Below are 17,691 nucleotides of genomic sequence, written 5' to 3' on the forward strand. Positions count from 1 at the left end.
GTATGCTTCTCAGAATTATTCCTGTTGGACATATGCCTGAATTGTCTTAAAACAAAGAAAGTACCCCCTTTTTAGCTTTCTCCTTCATATTAACTTTTTCTCATTTTTATTTATTTGCAGTATTTCTATGCTTCCTTTTACCCCATGGTTGCAATGCAAACCCTTCAAACTTAATAAACATAAAACATAATAAATATAATTAAATCTGAAAAAAAACCTCATGTGATTTCATTAATCAGGTCACAACCCTGATCTGAAATTATGTAAATATTATACTGTTATCCACAGTATATTATACTGTTATCCACATTTGAATATTACCATTTTTCTTACAATGTTGAGTATTGTGGTTTGGTTCACACGTAACACTGAGTCAAAGCATGGCTACACATGAACAAGTGAATGTGAAGATACTTAGAAGAAAAAACAGCTTCTTTGCTCCTCCCCAGGCCCTGCTACTGCTGTGCTACCCAGAGCTAAGCTATGGTTTCACTTAATGTAACATCCAAACTCAGGTGTACCATTTGTCTTCCCAGGTAAGTGGTAAGCCAAGAACCAACTTTGCCTACAGCTGGTGGTTCATCTATAATGCTAAAGCCAAACCATAGCATAACATAGCAGCAGCAGGACCAATTTTGGAGCAAACCAGCTGTGATTTTTCCCTCTGAATACCTGCATGCTCACTCATTTTTACCTATGGTTTGGCTTAGCATTGCATATGAACTGGGCCTAATATTAAAAAAAAATAAAGGAATAACAAGGCTATCACTCATTAGGGATTTATCTCCATCCACAATATTCTGGCATAAAAAAATGAATAAAAGGGAATGGCATGTTTCCTGCCTCAATAGAATTATTGCTTATAGTTCAAGACCAGCAACTTGAGTCCATTTCTCCTCTAGAAATACAATATATTTAACTACAGATATATTTGAATACAAATTCAAAGTAAACTTTTTAAACTAAGCTTTCTAAATTATTATGGGCAGATGAGTGCCAGTCAACAAAGTCAGGTATATGACAGTTATACAAAGAAATGCTATATTTTCCACATTTGTAGCTAATGTAGCATAAGACAGTGTTTTATCTACAAAAAATTAGATAAGTAAGGCAAGAGTTCCCAAAGTCTCTTTACAAAATGCAGTGCCCCACCTTCAATGGCTATTCGCCTTTTAGGCCAGGTTTTGTTCTCTCTGGTTAAAAGTTCTTGTACCCGTATGCTGATAACATATTCTTCCAAAGCAAATTCCAGTGTATAGAACTTCAACAATTCTAACCACAGTTGTCCCAGAGATATCTGGTGTGGTGTTTCCAATGCTAAAGGAGACTGAAAGAAGCAGAAAATGGAAGCTTAAATTTCTGGTTCTTTGGTCATTAAATTTTATCAAGAAAAGAGTCAAGAAAGAAAAGAATCATTTCCATTTAAACAGACCCGCTTACCTTGCCATTCTTCTCCTTTGGATTAGCTTGGGTGTCTGTTTCTAAGGATGCTGCACTCTTGTTACCACCTCTGTGCTGTTCACCTTTAGCTTTGCCTTCTACACCATTCAAATTTTTCCCTGCTCCATTGTTTGATGGTTTGTATTCCCACACCACAAATTTTTCATCTTCTATGCCCTTCAGCTGGTAATCATCAGCCTTCTTAGAATCAAAACCTTCAATCTAAACAATGCAAAATAAATAAAACAGAAGCCTTTTCAAAGAACAAGAGCAAGTGCTATACATATAAGACATTCAAATATATAAGCATTTATTTTATGCTATAAATTATGTTTAGATATAAATTGCCAATGGAGATACAAAAGCTACTTTAGATAGATCCTGTGGAAAGTTCTGACTTCCTTATTTGGGTCCACAGAACTAATCACAAATTTATTTGAATCCAGACACTTCACTTGCATTTAAAAAAAAAAAAAAACCAACTTACCCAGTTGCCTAAATATGATGGTAGTATACGTGGTTCTCTTTGTTGAAGGAAAAATATCACCATTAAGGCAAAAGAATATGAGGGTATCCCGCCTTCTGCCTGGCAGTCAATATGGCACAACTACAAAAAGGGAGAAGAAAGGTCTTCATTTCGTGCTTTGTATATATTTCCAGCAACACATAGTAGATCTTGCAAATTTTGAATTTAGCCAGCATTTTTTCCAGTCATAGAATAAAGGCCTACATAACCAGGTCTGAAGGCATATAAAACAACAACCTTACTGATGCTAAGCAGGTCTATGCTCTGCCTTTAGAACCCTATGTAATCTATCTTAAATTCCAAGATGGAAGAAAGGCAGGATACAAATGTAGTGAAACAAACAAACAAAGTCTGTTATCTATAAACCAATGTGGAAAAGTACAAAAAATTAAACAGTGGTCATTTTAAATATTATTAATACTTCTAATACACATTCACTTAATCAGTTGACCTGGACAACATCCAGACAGTTTGCCATTTACATAAACATAGATTACATGGAAGACACACATTAAATCCAGATATTCACAAGTTTTAATTAGAGTCTACTTTGAGTATGAGGGTAACTTTGATATTACCCATTCTTTTCTATGCTTACTCAAGCTATGAACTGCACTACTTCATTCTTTCATCAACTGCATCTTCCCTCAATTCAAGACTTAGCTCATCTTTTCACCTTTGAGATGCTAATTTCCCTCTCAGTATATTGTTTTCCCTATCTGTAGAATTAAATTGACTACTTCAGATACAGGTGGTGACCATTTTGCACAGGGATTTGGTGCCTTGTCCTTGTGCGTGTTGACAGAGCACACATAAGCCCGCCCCAGTTCCTCCCTCTTCCGGGTCCAAAACGGCCCATGCGTTGGCAGTTGTGCATCAATCAGACACACACAAAATAGTCACTGCCTGTACACAAAAAGATGTAACACAATTTGGATAGAAAAAAAAGATTCAAATATTCCTCTATGTAGAATGTACAACAAACATTTCCAGAGCTCCACTTCCAGAGGCAGCTAAAAGGTCCTCTGATATTCCAGTGCATCTTGTAGAGAGTACAAGGAGCTTCAGTGAGAAGGGGATGCCTAAGAAGCCCCAAGGCACATCCAGAAGCCTCTAAGTGTACATGGAGGCTCTGTGCTCAGCCCTTTGCATTTTATCCAAATACTGTATTATTTCTGGTTCAGAAGAAGAGATATCATTTTAGAATTAATCTAATCTAATCTGTACAGGTTCATTTCAGTATTGTAAAAGGTTATTGCATTTACATATTAAGAACACATGCAAGCAATAAATATGTTCATTTAAAACTTACTCTAGCCCAGTAACGAAAAGCCAACACCAAAGGAACGAGAACTGGTTCCAGTTTGCCAAGAGCAGCTAGCAGATCAGTTGTAAGGCAGGCCACATCATTTCCAGCACTTACTTTGCAAGTTAAACCACTGAGATTGAAACAAATTTTAAGAAAAGTTGCAAGTTAAACCACTGCCCCTCAGTGAGTGATCAAAAAGAAAAACATGCAGTTCTCACCATATATGTTTAGTCTTGCATTGGTTTCTTTCCTCATGCTGATTGCTTACCGCGGATACTGAAACCTATTTATCCAGCCAAAACATTATGCACTTTAAGTCTCAACAGTTTCAAAAGACGGGTGGGGAAAATGCTCAAAAGTACCATTGAAATCAACAGGACTTTGAAAGTGCTTAAAATTTTGAGCGAACTGTGCTCTTTGTTGTTTCTGTGCTATTTGTTAAAAGCTCCTACACCTGGAAAATGGAGAAAGCAGTTCTGGAGCTAGCTTCAAAGTAAAGAACTACATTCTATCCTTTGTAATCGATTGTAAAATGCCAAACGTAAGATGGTGTCTCATCAATAATCCTTTTAACTTGAACATGTAAAACAAAAGTACACAAACCTCTTAACATCTTTACAAAAAACAACAGGAACTTTGGCATGGAAATCTGATTCCACATCAGAGTAAAAAGCTGTAAGAAGAAAAACAGAAGAGCATATCAGGAAATAAAAGAATCTTCCATAGTTCTCTCAAACTGATTCAAATCTATCTGGGTAATATAAGCAATTAGAAGGTTACTATGTCCTCTGTTAGATGCCCAGAATTAATTACAATAAATTTTTATTGTATAAAATATTCTCTATTTTCTCTATTATTGTTCTCTATTCTCTATTATTCTCTATTCTCTATTATTGTTTTTATGGACACTGTTTAGCAATGCAGAAACTTAAGCAGCATATAAACATCTTAAATAAATCAGAATATGAAGTAAGTGAAGGGGAAAGGGGGGGGGGGGAGCTCTTACCGCTGTTTTTCAAAATATCAAGCACCTGTATCAGAACATCCGGATGACTCATCTAAAATAATGAGGAAGAAGGTTATTTTACCCTCATTTTAATTCTATCAAAAGAAGGAAGGCAATTGTATTATTAATAGTCACAGGTATGATCCAGACCTCTGCTTACCTGCATAACAAGCACAGTACAGGGTCTTAACATGTACCAGCAGGACCCAGAGAGCCAGATGTGCTTGCTCCTGGAACCTGAATCTAATCAACAGTTATGTACAATGAAGAGATCCCTAATTATGCTACAGCTATGCCATTGTGAGTGTACCAGTTACTCCTAGTTTAAGCATGCATATGGGTTGGGACAGGGCCTATCCTTGGGAATTCTCTCTCACTCCTTTATCAACTCATAAATAAACTGGTGGGGAAAAGGTTTCTCATAAGTGAGAAAGAATGGAAGTTATCATGGAACTTGCTGAGAGTGCTCACTAATTCCAGGTCAAGAACATCACAGAAAGCAATACTAGTGAGAAAAATCTTTGAGACCATAGACATAAAACATTTCTAGCTCGATAACGTCACAGACATTTCTTCAACTTACCGTGGAGGGAAATTTTATATCAATATTAATATCACTAGTTTTAAAAGCAAATCTAGTTAGACAGGATCCATACATCCTCAATGAGCATTCTGAAAATAAAGAAAAGGTTCCATAAGCAATCATGTAGCCTTCATAACCATTTCAAAATTTTGAACCATTTTCAAAATACTACGGATGCAATCTGAAAGCAAACATACAAGAAATAAGTCCTACTGCTACTGACTGTATAAAGAATACCATTTTAATTCTGGTTATAAGGCATTTTATGATTAGAGAAGCAAAAATTAAATAGTTTGCTCAAATTAATCCCACAAGTGCAAACTGACACAGCATCGACTCATGTGCCATTACAGGTCTCTTCCAGTCCAGACACACAACAGACACAGATAAAGGCTTTATTCTACCTCCCCCCCCCCCCCCCGATAAAGTCAAATGCTCTCAGCATTGAATGTTAGCATTGTGTGTAATCATGGGATTACTTCTAAGAAAAAAAGGGTGTATAAGCATGAACTCCATGCTGCTTAGCAACATGTGCAACACTTTTATGTATGATCAATGCACACCTACCTATTTAATTGCAGGTAGATGCTACAGGAACCCTTCATGTGCAACACAGACAAATGTATATTCATCCCACATTATAAAGTACAACACTGTACACCTGACAGCTTTTGATATGCCAGTCTACATCATCTCTGTGTTACATTTAACTGCACTGGTATGGAAAGAATATGCAATATAAAATGCAATTACCAGACACTGGTATTAGATACAGACAGCTTCATTACTGAAAATGTGATGCTTTCCTATCTAAATGTTGAGGGTATTTTGCTCTCATCAATTCAACTATGTGTTTTGGTTTTTGTCTCTAACTAGAAGATCTGCAATGGCTGGTGAATCAATGCTGTTTTTTCCTAATATGAACAAGATACTTAATTTCAGCCTTTCTTATAACCATAAAAGAAAAATTATTCATTTTATATACTCGGAAGCAAAGCATTTATGCACATCTGAGAAACTGTGGATATTCAGGTTGGGCTTCATCTGCCTGAAAAATTTTACATGAAAACCTCAATTAAAATAATATTCTTCAACAAACCTTTTAATATTCCATAAAGGAAGAGAAAGTAAAGATACAAGAATGTCAGAAACCACCAATACCATCCTGTACAACTTTCCAAAACTGGTATTTTAATGTACAATACATGGAAGTCAAACTGATTGTAGACCCAAAATGTATTCTCAGCGAACAAGCAAACAATCTCCTTAAAGAAAACTAAGAATCCACATTAGGTACCTGGTAAGTGTTGCTGAATTATCTTTTCCATATCCCATACAATTTCCTGGCGGATTTTGAAATCATTATCCGATATGCCTTGTTCCTTTGCTGCCTCCATCAGCGTAAAACTCAAGGCAGTTACTTGTGCAGGGGAAGGGGGAGGGAGAGCACGGAGTTCGTTTTCTTCTTGCTTTTCCTGAAAATATTATGAGTGGTAAAGGATAGTGTTACCACTGGAAGAATTTCCATGTTCAACCCATTTTTATTTGCTTCTTTAAATCCTGTTAATGCCAGCCTATAGCAAAAACTGTCCATGAAAGTGATATAATGTCAACAGGTCATTAAAGATATCTGAGAAACACCATAAGATAGGGTTGCACAACTTTTGCCCCAGTGCACGTCATGAATTATCTTATAGAGATGCTGCAAAGTTCAGTGTTGTCACACATGTTGTTAGTATTTGGATATTATAAGTGTGCTGATGACATTCAGCTCTATTTTTCCTTTTGTCTCGAGATGAGGAGGAGCAGCAGTGATGCACTGAAGCAGTTCATGTAAATTAATATTTTATGCGCTTAACATTTTTTATTTGTTTAACAAGATATCTTAAGTGCAACAGATGGGGGCAGGCAGAGCGAGCTAGAGACAGAATTATCTGCACAATAATAGACAATAGGAAAACACTTTTTTTCCACCATCTACAATATAGTCTTATGATTACAGTGCTTTAACTATTCACTTTGGTTTCAGGCCAATAATTCTTAGAAGTTATATGAAGCAATTAAAGTAAGTATAATTCTGGTAAAAAATTCCAAGCCTTGATCTAAAACTTACCATGATATTCTTTTTATGACGTTTTTCTTTAATATGTTTGTGAGCTCCCTGGATATTTTCAATGTGAACTAAGCAGAGCTTGCATAGGTACTGGCAATTAGAGTACTCTGGAGAGCGCTGTGGAAAAACCACACATTTAAAATTCAGCAGCCAATTAATTATGTCTGTTTTATTTTCCATTCTGACAATAATAAAATGCTACTAAGCAATGAGCATAGTAGATGGGGATTGTCCTTGCTGGTCACACTGGGGTATGAAGAATTTATTCACACATTTCTAAATAGTTTAGACTCATATTTTTCATATTTCCATGACACGACTAACACAGCTCTTCTTGTTTAATGCTAGAAATCATACAATACCATAAACCTAGAATCAGCTAAATCTTAACGAAAGATGCAGTACCTGCACTCAATTTTGCTCATTCTGAAGAGAGAAAAAATTCTTGGCAGTTTGAAGAATTGGCAAAAGAAAGATTCAGAGCACCAAGGCTCAGAGACGTATATGGAAAGGCAAGTAAAAGGACTTGGGATCATGAGTAGTTCAACAGAAAAGTACTTCCAAAGCTCTGCAACAGTGAGATCTACCCTGGATATGAAGGTGGGAGACTGCTTTGAGCCTCTCCAGCCAAATAGAAAAAGAATAAGCACAGTAAGCCTAAGCCCCATGAAAAAGTAAGTTTTTTTTAAAAAAAGGAAAAGGGGCGCAGAGAAGGCAAGGGGCCACAAAAAGCAGATATTTTACTGGCCTTCAGTCTTTTAAAGAAAGAAAGAAAAATTCTATTTGCCCTGAAAAATCCTGTGCATTGACCCACAGCACTTGCCAGAATGGTTATGCACACTGGCTAACATGCACAAAATTCAGCTTTTTACACATCATCCAAAATTGCTCAGAAATAATGTCTCCTGACATGACCCAAAATCAATTAGGCAAGTGGTGGCAAACACACAAATGTTGGCTTGTCCTGGACCAACTGCCTTTCCCCCAAGGTTACTATGCACCCAAATTATCATGTGATTAGACCTCAACTGAAATGAAAAGCATATAATCTGTGTTCCCACTGATTATGAGAAAACATAATCAACATCTGCTATAAGGGGGAAAAAAGCAAAGGATGAGCCTCTGTCTTTTCTAAAAACTGTTTCTACCTCCTTAAAGAGAACCATCTCACACTCCACCGTTATTAAAGAAATTAAGTAGCTAATTAATTTCTTCTGAATTATGTGACATGCTATGGTAAGTGGAAAAAAATCATCACCTAAAAAAGAAAACTGTACAGTTTACTTACTTTTTCCAAGCGAATAATATAATCTCTTTCCAGTCGCTCTTCTGCTTGTTTCAAGCCTAGCTGCTGTTCGGCCGTCAATGTTGATTCATCAATTACAGCAATATTTTCTAAATAATCCGCCTCTGAATTAGCTTCTTTAGCAGAATCTGAATTCTTTATTTTACCTAATGAAAGGAGGAGCAAAGTTGATTACTAACTTGTTTTCTCCAGACTACCTTAAATGTAAGCTAAGGGAAAATTAAATAAATTGGAAATCCTAAAACGTGAATATGCTCTCTCCTTGATAATTATGCAAAACTAAGCATAGAAATAAAGCTGAATTTTAAAAAGTAAAACTTTTTTTATTGTTCTCAGATTCATTAACAAGAATCATACCCTTGAGCTATTAGAATTACCGAGATAACGTTAACAGGTAGAGCAATTCAGAAAGCACTACTGTATATGAAATTATTATTATTATAAACCAATATGCAATGTTTTATTAACTTCAATTGTATGTTGCATGTTATATTTAGGCCTGGTTCACACATCACTTCAAATGAAGACATATAGTTCAGTGCTACAGCATCTGCTCACCTGGGCGATTGGAGGAAATTGATTGCCCAAAGTCTTCATGGACTTATTACCTGCTACTGTATTTATACTGCTACTGTACTTGTTTTTCAAATTTGTGTGTTGTTTTACTGTTTTACTTTGTTTTTATTGGCTTTAATTAGCATTATTATTATTATTATTATTATTACTATTTTAAAATTACTTTTATTACTTTTAATTAGTATTTTGTAAACTGCCCAAGTATCCTGATTGGATTAAGAGGGATTTAAAATTTGAACAACAAAAAACCAAATAAAGAAATGAATGCTATAGCACCCAGAGACAGCAGTGACATACTTGATCCACACTGGGTCTACACATGTAACAGAATGGGGTGGGAAAATGGACTGCCATGTTTTAGGCGGGATGTGGGAGATACTACATTTGAATTATGCCCCTGATTTGTTCTTTAAAGACTTAGGAGCAAGATTTGACTAGGCCTTCGCCTGGTATGCCAATTTTCTATTTGAATGGAGATGCATGCATATGTATTTTATTTGTTTGCTTTTAACATAGAGGAGTTGAAAATTGTGACCCTAAACCTGCCATCTGATGTGCTGCATTCCATTTTATCACCTCTTCCTGGAGTATGAGTAGGCATACATGGGGGGGGGGGGACACAAGCTATTCTTATATATTAACTAAAAACTAGGTTCATAATAGCTGCTTAGAAACTATCATAGCAACTTAGAGTGACTGAGCAAAATGCAAGAGAATGTTTTACAGTATTTCAGAGCTATAATTATTTCTGCACTGAAACACAGAAAAAATATTTTTGTACTTTTAAAGGTTGTGGGGCAAGCTTACATTACAAAACACATTTTTGTACCACACTTGACAGTATAGATATAACTAACATGCACAAAGCAAAAGCCATTCAAAATGCATTTCAGACTGTTGGATTTTTAAAAATAAAAACTGAATCCAGCACTCACAGGAGTCTTCAGATTTGTGTTCCATTGGTCCCAGATCCAAACCACTTTTGACTGAGTCCCCAGGCTGATTAGTATTAATTTTGGATATATCATCTCCAGGTGGATTTTCCAATTCAGAACTCCTTCTCTGGGCAGATGGTAAGCTTTCTGTGCTAGCACCATTCTCTGAAATATGGGAGCTTGAAAGATTTTCAACCATGTGCTGAGCTATTATCTGTTTCGGATCATCTACTTCTGCTGGTACATTTGTTAACCTTTTTGTTTTACATTGATCTTGAATATTTGACCCCATGTCTTTACATCCAGCAATACAACTATTTGTCTTACATGATTTATTTTCTCCTGACTTCTCAGGACAAACATCATTCTGCTTATTCTTTTTGCAACTGCTCCCACCTGAAGAACTTTTTCCAGCTTCTTTTATAGATTTGTCATTTTTGTTAGTTTTATAATTTTGATTGGTTGTAACTCTGACAGCTTTGCTTTCTTCACAGACAATTCGGGCAGATTTTCTTGTGTCATGATTTCCAGTTTTTGAGCTCTTGCCCTCTTCCATTATTGAGAAGACCTGCTTCGTCTATTACTTGAGACTACTTGAAATGTAATTTTGCAACAACTGGAGTAGAGCAGAATCCTCTGTTCAAGCAGGGTATCTGGCTGATTGTCTGATGAGAAAAACTGAGAATGAGAACACAAAGAAACCCTTACATTGTTAAACATAGTCCTAAATTAAAATAATATCAAAAATGTTTGCAATGAGAGACTAAAGCTAAGCATGTCAGGGGGAGGGGAGAATAATGGAGGGAACATTCACATGGTGTGATGGAAATATCCTCTATTAGTTTAATAAGAGCACAATCCAAACCCTCCTCCATATTTTGTTGGTTGGGGTTGATTAGGATGGAGCAGAGATTCTCTCCACCAACCTGCAGGGGAAGAGGGTCAGCTAGCTTTGACCAAGTGGGTGGTAAGCTAGAGTGTAGAGAGCCCCAAAACAAGGTGATACTGAATCCAAAACCCTGGAGATATTCCAAAGGTTCTGTTCCTATGCCAGCTTGCAGCTTGTGAACCAGCAAAGCTTTGGATGTGGCAGTGCCTCTGCACCTCACAGGCCCTGTGTTAAGCTTGCTCTGCCCATTAATTTTGAGATTTTCCTTTGCCCTTTGTTGGGGCAACGCAAGTACAGTGGTGCCTCGCAAGACAAAATTAATCTGTTCCGCGAGTCTCTTCGTCTAGCGGTTTTTTCGTCTTGCGAAGCAACCCTATTAGCGGATTAGCGCTATTAGCGGTTTAGTGGCTATTAGCGGCTATTAAAGGCTTAAGGGATTAGCGGATTAGCGGCTAAAAGGCTATTAGCAGCTTAGCGCCTTAGAAAAAGGGGGTGGAGAGCGAAAAAACCCCTCAAGCATCGCAAGACATTTTCGTCTTGCGAAGCAAGCCCATAGAGAAATTCGTCCTGCGAAGCACCTCTGAAAACGGAAAACCCTTTCGTCTAGCGGGTTTTCCGTCTTGCGAGGCATTCGTCTTGCAGGGCACCACTGTACTAAAGCAGCAGAGGGAGAAATATCCTTCAGCACATTATGCTAAGCATGCTCTTCCTTGAGGCTTCCCAGGGACTTCTACCTAACTGGCCACATTTTAGAGCTCCAAACTCTTACAATTGTTTTGTAGAAATGTTGCCAACTAGTAATGTTTTCACAAACATTAAAAAAAATTCAGAGCATTCGTACATAGGCCTCTGCTTTACTTATACCTCTACAACTTCCAAAATAAGTTTGCTTTCACTTCAGTTTTTTCATTGTAAGTTCAGAGAGAGATAGAAAAGTACACTGTATTGCAACAGTGTCAAAACAATGATATGTAACACAAAAAGGACTACTTGAAAGTTGCAATAAAATATATCTTGTAAATATTGCTTTTTAAAATTACCTCAAAGGTTAATAAAAGGGCAACATTGGCTTTAGCAATGAGATAACAATTAATGATTTCAGAATAAAAACTATCCTTCATTTACGTAGTTATTTGTTAACTTGCTTATATTTGTAACCCTAACCCACCTCAACCTGCTCAAAACAGGCAGCAAATTATTATTATGGTATATAAATGCTGACATCAGCTGGGGAAATTGATCAATTGGGGGGGCTAACTATGTTCACTAACCATTGATACTGCCTTGATAGGAAAGGAATGACAACTACATTGCTACAACAGAAATACACGGCAGTGTTGGGATTTCTTTATTGTGTTTAAAACATGAATACAAACTTAAGCTACTTAAAATTTTATATAGAGAGAAAGATATTAGCCACCTGGTGCTTAAACCTGAAACTTGCTATGTTTGAGGTTCTATTAATCTTATGATTTGACTCAGACAATTTTAGATAAGTTTCACTTTCGTTTCCTGTTGGTTTTTAAGGTTTCATAATCTCACTTATCTTCCACTAGCACTACCAACTGGTTGTAATATCAAGATGTGAATTATTGCAAAACCACATAAACCCAACCTACTGAACTACAACTTGTACAAAAAGCTTAATAACATTTAATACTAAAGAAGGAACTAAAATATTAGACCTGTCGAGAGCTAAAAGCAAGGATGGGGAACCTGTAGCTCTCCATACAACTTCCATCAACGCTGATCACTGGCCATGTTGGCTGGGAGCATCAGGGGGACCACAGGTCCCACCCACCTACCCGCCACCCCATTTAAATAATACTAGTTCATTAAAAAAGCATATGATTAATGAACTAAGTTTGCCTATTAACAGAGAGGGCAGATCCAAGCTTTGGGCAGATGTGGCTATTTTAAAGCGAGAAAAATTGCATGAGGTGTGTGAGGGGGACTATCCCTGCACTGCAGCTCCAATCCAGTACAGTGGCACTTCATTGGGGGGGGGGGGAGAGAATGAGTATCAGGAAATTTGAATGCTATTTAAACCCATTATTATAGAAGCCCAGAGAAAATGGCCACATTAGGACAATCAAATATCTATTTTGTAAGCTGAGTGGTGAACAAGCTTCATGTATGCAGCTGCTTTGCTCCTCCCTTTACACAAGTGAGGAAATAAGCCAGAAAGCCACAGTTAACCATAACTTCCAAACTGAGAAATTATGTCCGGACTAGGAAATGGCCTGCAAGCAAGCCAGAATATAAAGTAATCGTTTAAAGCTGGTTTTCACGTCCAGAGTTGTTTCGAAAATATTAATCGTAATTTCCCACTTCAAATATACCGTAACAAGAAGCTACAGCAAAATTCTAGCTTGTGTTTCCACTTGTGTGAAGTGAGGAGCAAAGCAACTGAACGTAGATGCACAAAGTTCGTTTTTATCTTAGTTTAGTAAGACAAAATTTGATTGTCCACACACATCCAATTTAAGCTGAAGGGCAAGAAACCAACGCAGGGCAAGAAGACTTCCTTTGAAAAGAAGAATTCTTGCCCAAATTCCTCCCTACAGTACCACAGATTCTGGCAAAACGAATGTAAATTGGCAGTAGTAAGCAAAAAAACCCAAAAAACCCACAAGTAGTTTTTAGCAAATTGCCAAAAATATTTTTCTTTAAATGTGACTTTCTTTAAACACAACACATGATCTCTAAAAAAAATGTGCAGCTTGTCACTAAAAATAGGGTTTTTTTTCTTTGAATGCATCCAGGAGGAATTAGAGACCTAACTTCCATACCAGATTAATTGATAGAAAGCATAAGCAAAGGTACAGTTTTACAGATGAAAAAGCCTTGCTGGGGAAGAATCAGCATGGTTTCTACAACAGGAAGTTTGGCCTTACCAATGATTTTGAATTCTTTGAAAGCACAACGAACATGCAGTGATCCAGTAGGTACTGTATCCAAGATTTCAAAAAGCTTTTGACAAAACACTTTACCAAAAGCTCCTCAGTAAACATAACAGCTGTTGGAAAAGACAACAATTTGATGGCTTTTATGATAAAATGGCCTTCTCTTTTGTAATTGCTATATAGCAATGTCCTCATGTAAATCCAGCCTTGTAGATAAGCCCACAAAGGTGCTAGTGCCTTCCCTTCTGTAGTTGCCCACTACATTTCTATTATAAGCAGAGAGAAGCAGGCTTCCCTCCTCTGACAGTTTGATTTCTATCATGGGCACAGAGGAGGAGGAAGCAGTCCTTCACTCTTTCACCAGCCCTCTCATTCATGTGTATGGAATTCTTGGTTGCCTACCAGGTGAATGTTTAAATACAAGGCAGTATAAACGTGTGATGTGGCCACATTTGGAAAACTGAATACAGTTCTAGACATGGCATGTGACCTCTGCTCAGAAACTAGTGCCTGGAGAAATGGCATGCAGGGAGATAAGATGTGGAGTGAGGGAAGAGTTCTGCACCCTTCACCCACATGCCTCTTTTGCTTTTAAAATCACTTTCCTTTTCTATGTAATTTGGACAGCTTCATCACAAGGACATCTGACGTAATGTAATTTATTTTACTAAACATACTGCAAAATGATAGCAAAGTTTTCTTTAGATTTACTCTGTGCTCACTGGAGAAACTGGAGTGGAATCTGGTGACAGGAGACAGATAACTCTATCTTGCCATTGTTGATCTTATTCCCTGTGGCTGATAGTCACAATAACTATTAAATGTGACATTAACACTCTTGCCTAGCTCAGCCGATTTTGATTCTTTCAGTATTTGGAAATACTAAATAATGTGAACTTACTGCAACATGAACTTTAACTTCCTAACAAACATTACCCTGTTCAGGGTTCACTGGCAGCATTCAAGAATCTCCATACAAGACATGTACTGCTTGTAGTCTCTCACATCATAAACTGCACAAACAGCTTCTCAAAATAAGGGTAGTGTATCACACAGCTGTAAACTGGCATTTTACCCAATTTGCATAAATACTAATGTGCAGAAAGTCTACGTTTGTTACAGAATGGCAATCACCTGCTGTCAGAAAGGCTCTGGTTATGTTTACAGCGTCACAGTAAACCACAGTTAAACCAGGAATGCAGATAGTTACTGCTTCACTCTCCCTCATGTGAACAGGAGTAACAAAACTTAATTCCTGGCTTGCATCATGTCCAAATGGGATTGTGGTTAGTTCTCCTCCACACAAACCACAATGTAAAGCCAAGATTTGTTCTTGACTTATCAATCATGGTTTATTTGGCACAAAACAAGCCATCATTCTCAATTCAGACAAAATGCTAAGCCAAGGAGTTTGGGTTGTTGCCCCAACTCATGGTATTTGTATTATTATCACCATCACCATTATCAATACAGTGACTCTACAAGTAAAAGAAGAGTGAAGCAGAATCAATCTCCTTGCTAACATAATATTATTAACTATGGTTTACCATGATGTGTAAACTAGATCATTCTTTTAAAACCTAAAAGATGATTTCTCAAAATTTGGGTTCATAGTAGAAGTCATCAGCTAGTATGCTTCTTTCACACTGTAATAATGGAAGAATATTCCACAATTCTATGCCAGTGATACATGTGAACACCACCATAAAAATATCAGGTGCCCTTTTAAAAATTGATGTTAGCATAAATGAATTTTACATAGTTTTCAGCTCTTTATTCGACTGGCACCTAAAAAGGTTGATAGTGAACCCAAGCAATATCAAATATTTTTCAACCTTCATGTGGTGAAATCTTACATTCAAAAGGTTATTACAATGTCATAATACTTAAGATGATTACATAGAAGAGAAGCAGGACGATTTAACAACAGGCCCAATAAGTATTTTTGTTCTATTTTCGCTCTACTATGAAACTGACCAATTTCACATTTTACAATGGAACTGAATACATACTCAAATCTGCATATCAATCATGGCTCCTCATAGTGTGCTTTTGAAATGTGCAACAACAGCAAAAGCTGTAACTTTAATGTATGCCTGCTTCTGTTACTGAAGCATGAACCCTTGATTTTCCCCATTTGCAAAATGCAGACAACTAATTAGTTTTTTAACCAGATGTTGACCAGAGATCACTTTATAGTGGGAAGGTTCCACGTGAAAGTGGTCCAGTGCTAAGGCAGAAAGCCAGAAGCCTTACCCACCAACACTAAATAGCAAAATATGCTCTGCTATTTTTTGGTGCAATCGCCTTAAGGTAGAAACCTATTTGTTGTAGTAGTTACTAAGCTCTTTAAAGTGCCCTGTAGGCTAACGGCGCTGCATAATAATTTACAACAGTGATGACACTGAGCCCACTATTCACCCATTTGCTTTACTGAGAGGCTCCCAAACACCAGAGACACTAAAACCGTCACTTGGGAGCCCCCCAATTAAAAGCCCCAAGTGCGAAAGGGCTATTCTGTGGCGATCTGTGTCAAGCCCCTCCTCGCAGGAAACCCATCAAGTTGTGTTAACAGCTAAGCCCACTGTCAGAAAAACAGCTCGATTTCCCAAAAACATGCCTCTATAGGCTACGCTCCAAAGTCTTTACAGTGCTCCCACGGAACAAACAACACCCCCTCTTAGCCCTCAGAAGTACACGTGCAGGATCAACTTTTTGGTGTGTGTCCCTCTAAATTACCGAATTAACCAACCACATCAACACCTCCCCCCCCCGCCCACACAAAAACACACACCAAAACAACTCGCTCTGGGCACAGTCCTCATCCAAGGGCCTCTTTTCCTTAAACTTTCTATTCTTCCCACCCAGACAGGAGAGAAACAAAAGCAGGGAATGGGGAAGTGGGGTCCCAACAAGGACCCTAGCTAGGAGGGCGCCTGGCAGACCCCCACCCACCCAAAAAGAGGCGCTCCGATTAGACTTTTTAAAGTGGGTGCCGGGGAGGGGAGACCGTGGCGGAGGCCAGCGAAGGGCCTTGGTGCAGAGAGCCCCCCTCCCCCCACCCCCAGGAGGGTAGAAGCCAGGAGCGGGCACGGGAGGAGGGCGAAAGAGCGACGCGGGGGGGGGGGAACGACCCGCTTCCGTCTGCCGCCGCCGCCGCCCTCTCTCTCTCTCTTTCTCGGGGGACTCAAGTACCTGGCTGTCAGCCCAGGGATGTGCCGGCCGCGTCCCCCTCCATGTCCTGCTCCGGCAGTTGGGAGGCCCCGACGCGAACGCCTCAATCTGGGCCGGCCGCCATGTCAGCCGCGGCGCGCACTGCATTGTGGGGGAGGGGAAAGGAGGCGCGCGCGCGGCGGGGGGGGGGGCGGAGCGGTGGGAGGGAGGGAGGCGGCGGAGGCTGCTTTTTGCCAACCTGCCTCAAGGCAGCGGCAGCCGTTGCTGTTCTGCCCCCACGCTCCCACCTATCCACTGTAACTACAATCCCGGTAGCCCCCTCCCTTCCCCGAGGAAAAGCTGAACTCCCTTCTCCTTTGAGGCCTCAAAAAGAAGGAGGCGAAAGGTGTCTTCACGGTGGAGGCTGAAACTCTTTGGCCGGGCAGCCCTCCGAGCTGCGCGCCGCCTCAGGGCCGAGAGTTGCTGCCTGCAGGGTTTCATTTGCACCATGGGCGGGGCTCGGCCCGCTGAAGTCACGGCTGACAGTCCCCTCTACGCAAACATATGAAGTAAATAAAATTAAGCCTGGGTTAAAGTCGGTTCTGCGCTGACTATGTGATTTTGCTGAAAGGAAACCGCGCATCCTAATCATCCAAACATTTTCTCGCGCCAGGACTTTTGCTTTGCCTCCTTGACGCAAAACACGGACCTTAAAAACTTGAAGCGTAGAAAGCAAGCAAGCAAACAAACAAACACACACACACACGTAGCTGTGGAACAGATCCTCCTGATGACGCTCACAAGCAGATTCTGAAAAGGGATTAGGCACAGTCCACCTCCATTGCCAACTATCTGCTTAGTTTTAAAAAATCGTGGGTCTAGAGGGCAATGTAGCATCATGCGATAGATGAGGGATTTGTGGGATCAGCATGCTGAGAGTCATTTCATA

The 17,691-nt window shown here is 38.9% G+C and overlaps 1 protein-coding gene and 1 long non-coding RNA gene across 3 annotated transcripts in view; one reads left to right on the forward strand and one right to left on the reverse strand.

Moving 5' to 3' along the window:
- TUT4 (terminal uridylyl transferase 4) overlaps positions 1–16,914 on the reverse strand; it is a 35,746-nt gene extending 18,832 nt beyond the window's left edge. The window contains exons 1-13 of one of the 2 annotated variants that reach the window (XM_083447941.1): positions 16,785–16,913; positions 13,581–13,702; positions 9,795–10,459; positions 8,266–8,429; positions 6,978–7,094; positions 6,162–6,339; positions 4,865–4,953; positions 4,282–4,333; positions 3,879–3,948; positions 3,279–3,405; positions 1,928–2,047; positions 1,441–1,662; positions 1,153–1,327 (exon numbers count right to left, since the gene is read on the reverse strand). In XM_083447941.1, coding sequence (XP_083304067.1) covers positions 1,153–1,327; positions 1,441–1,662; positions 1,928–2,047; positions 3,279–3,405; positions 3,879–3,948; positions 4,282–4,333; positions 4,865–4,953; positions 6,162–6,339; positions 6,978–7,094; positions 8,266–8,429; positions 9,795–10,350 — 1,870 coding nt within the window. In that variant the 5' untranslated portion in view covers positions 10,351–10,459; positions 13,581–13,702; positions 16,785–16,913. Of the gene's footprint in view, positions 1–1,152; positions 1,328–1,440; positions 1,663–1,927; positions 2,048–3,278; positions 3,406–3,878; positions 3,949–4,281; positions 4,334–4,864; positions 4,954–6,161; positions 6,340–6,977; positions 7,095–8,265; positions 8,430–9,794; positions 10,460–13,580; positions 13,703–16,784 lie in introns of both variants that reach the window. The other variant, XM_083447940.1, reaches the window with a different exon arrangement.
- Positions 6,048–7,452, forward strand: LOC310680876. The gene is made up of 3 exons (XR_014513003.1): positions 6,048–6,164; positions 6,894–6,929; positions 7,326–7,452. It is a non-coding gene; the product is annotated as an uncharacterized lncRNA (long non-coding RNA).
- Positions 16,915–17,691: the final 777 nt, after the last annotated feature.

Source organism: Podarcis tiliguerta (genome assembly GCF_965153285.1).
Source record: "Podarcis tiliguerta genome assembly, chromosome: 6".
NCBI lineage: Eukaryota > Metazoa > Chordata > Lepidosauria > Squamata > Lacertidae > Podarcis > Podarcis tiliguerta.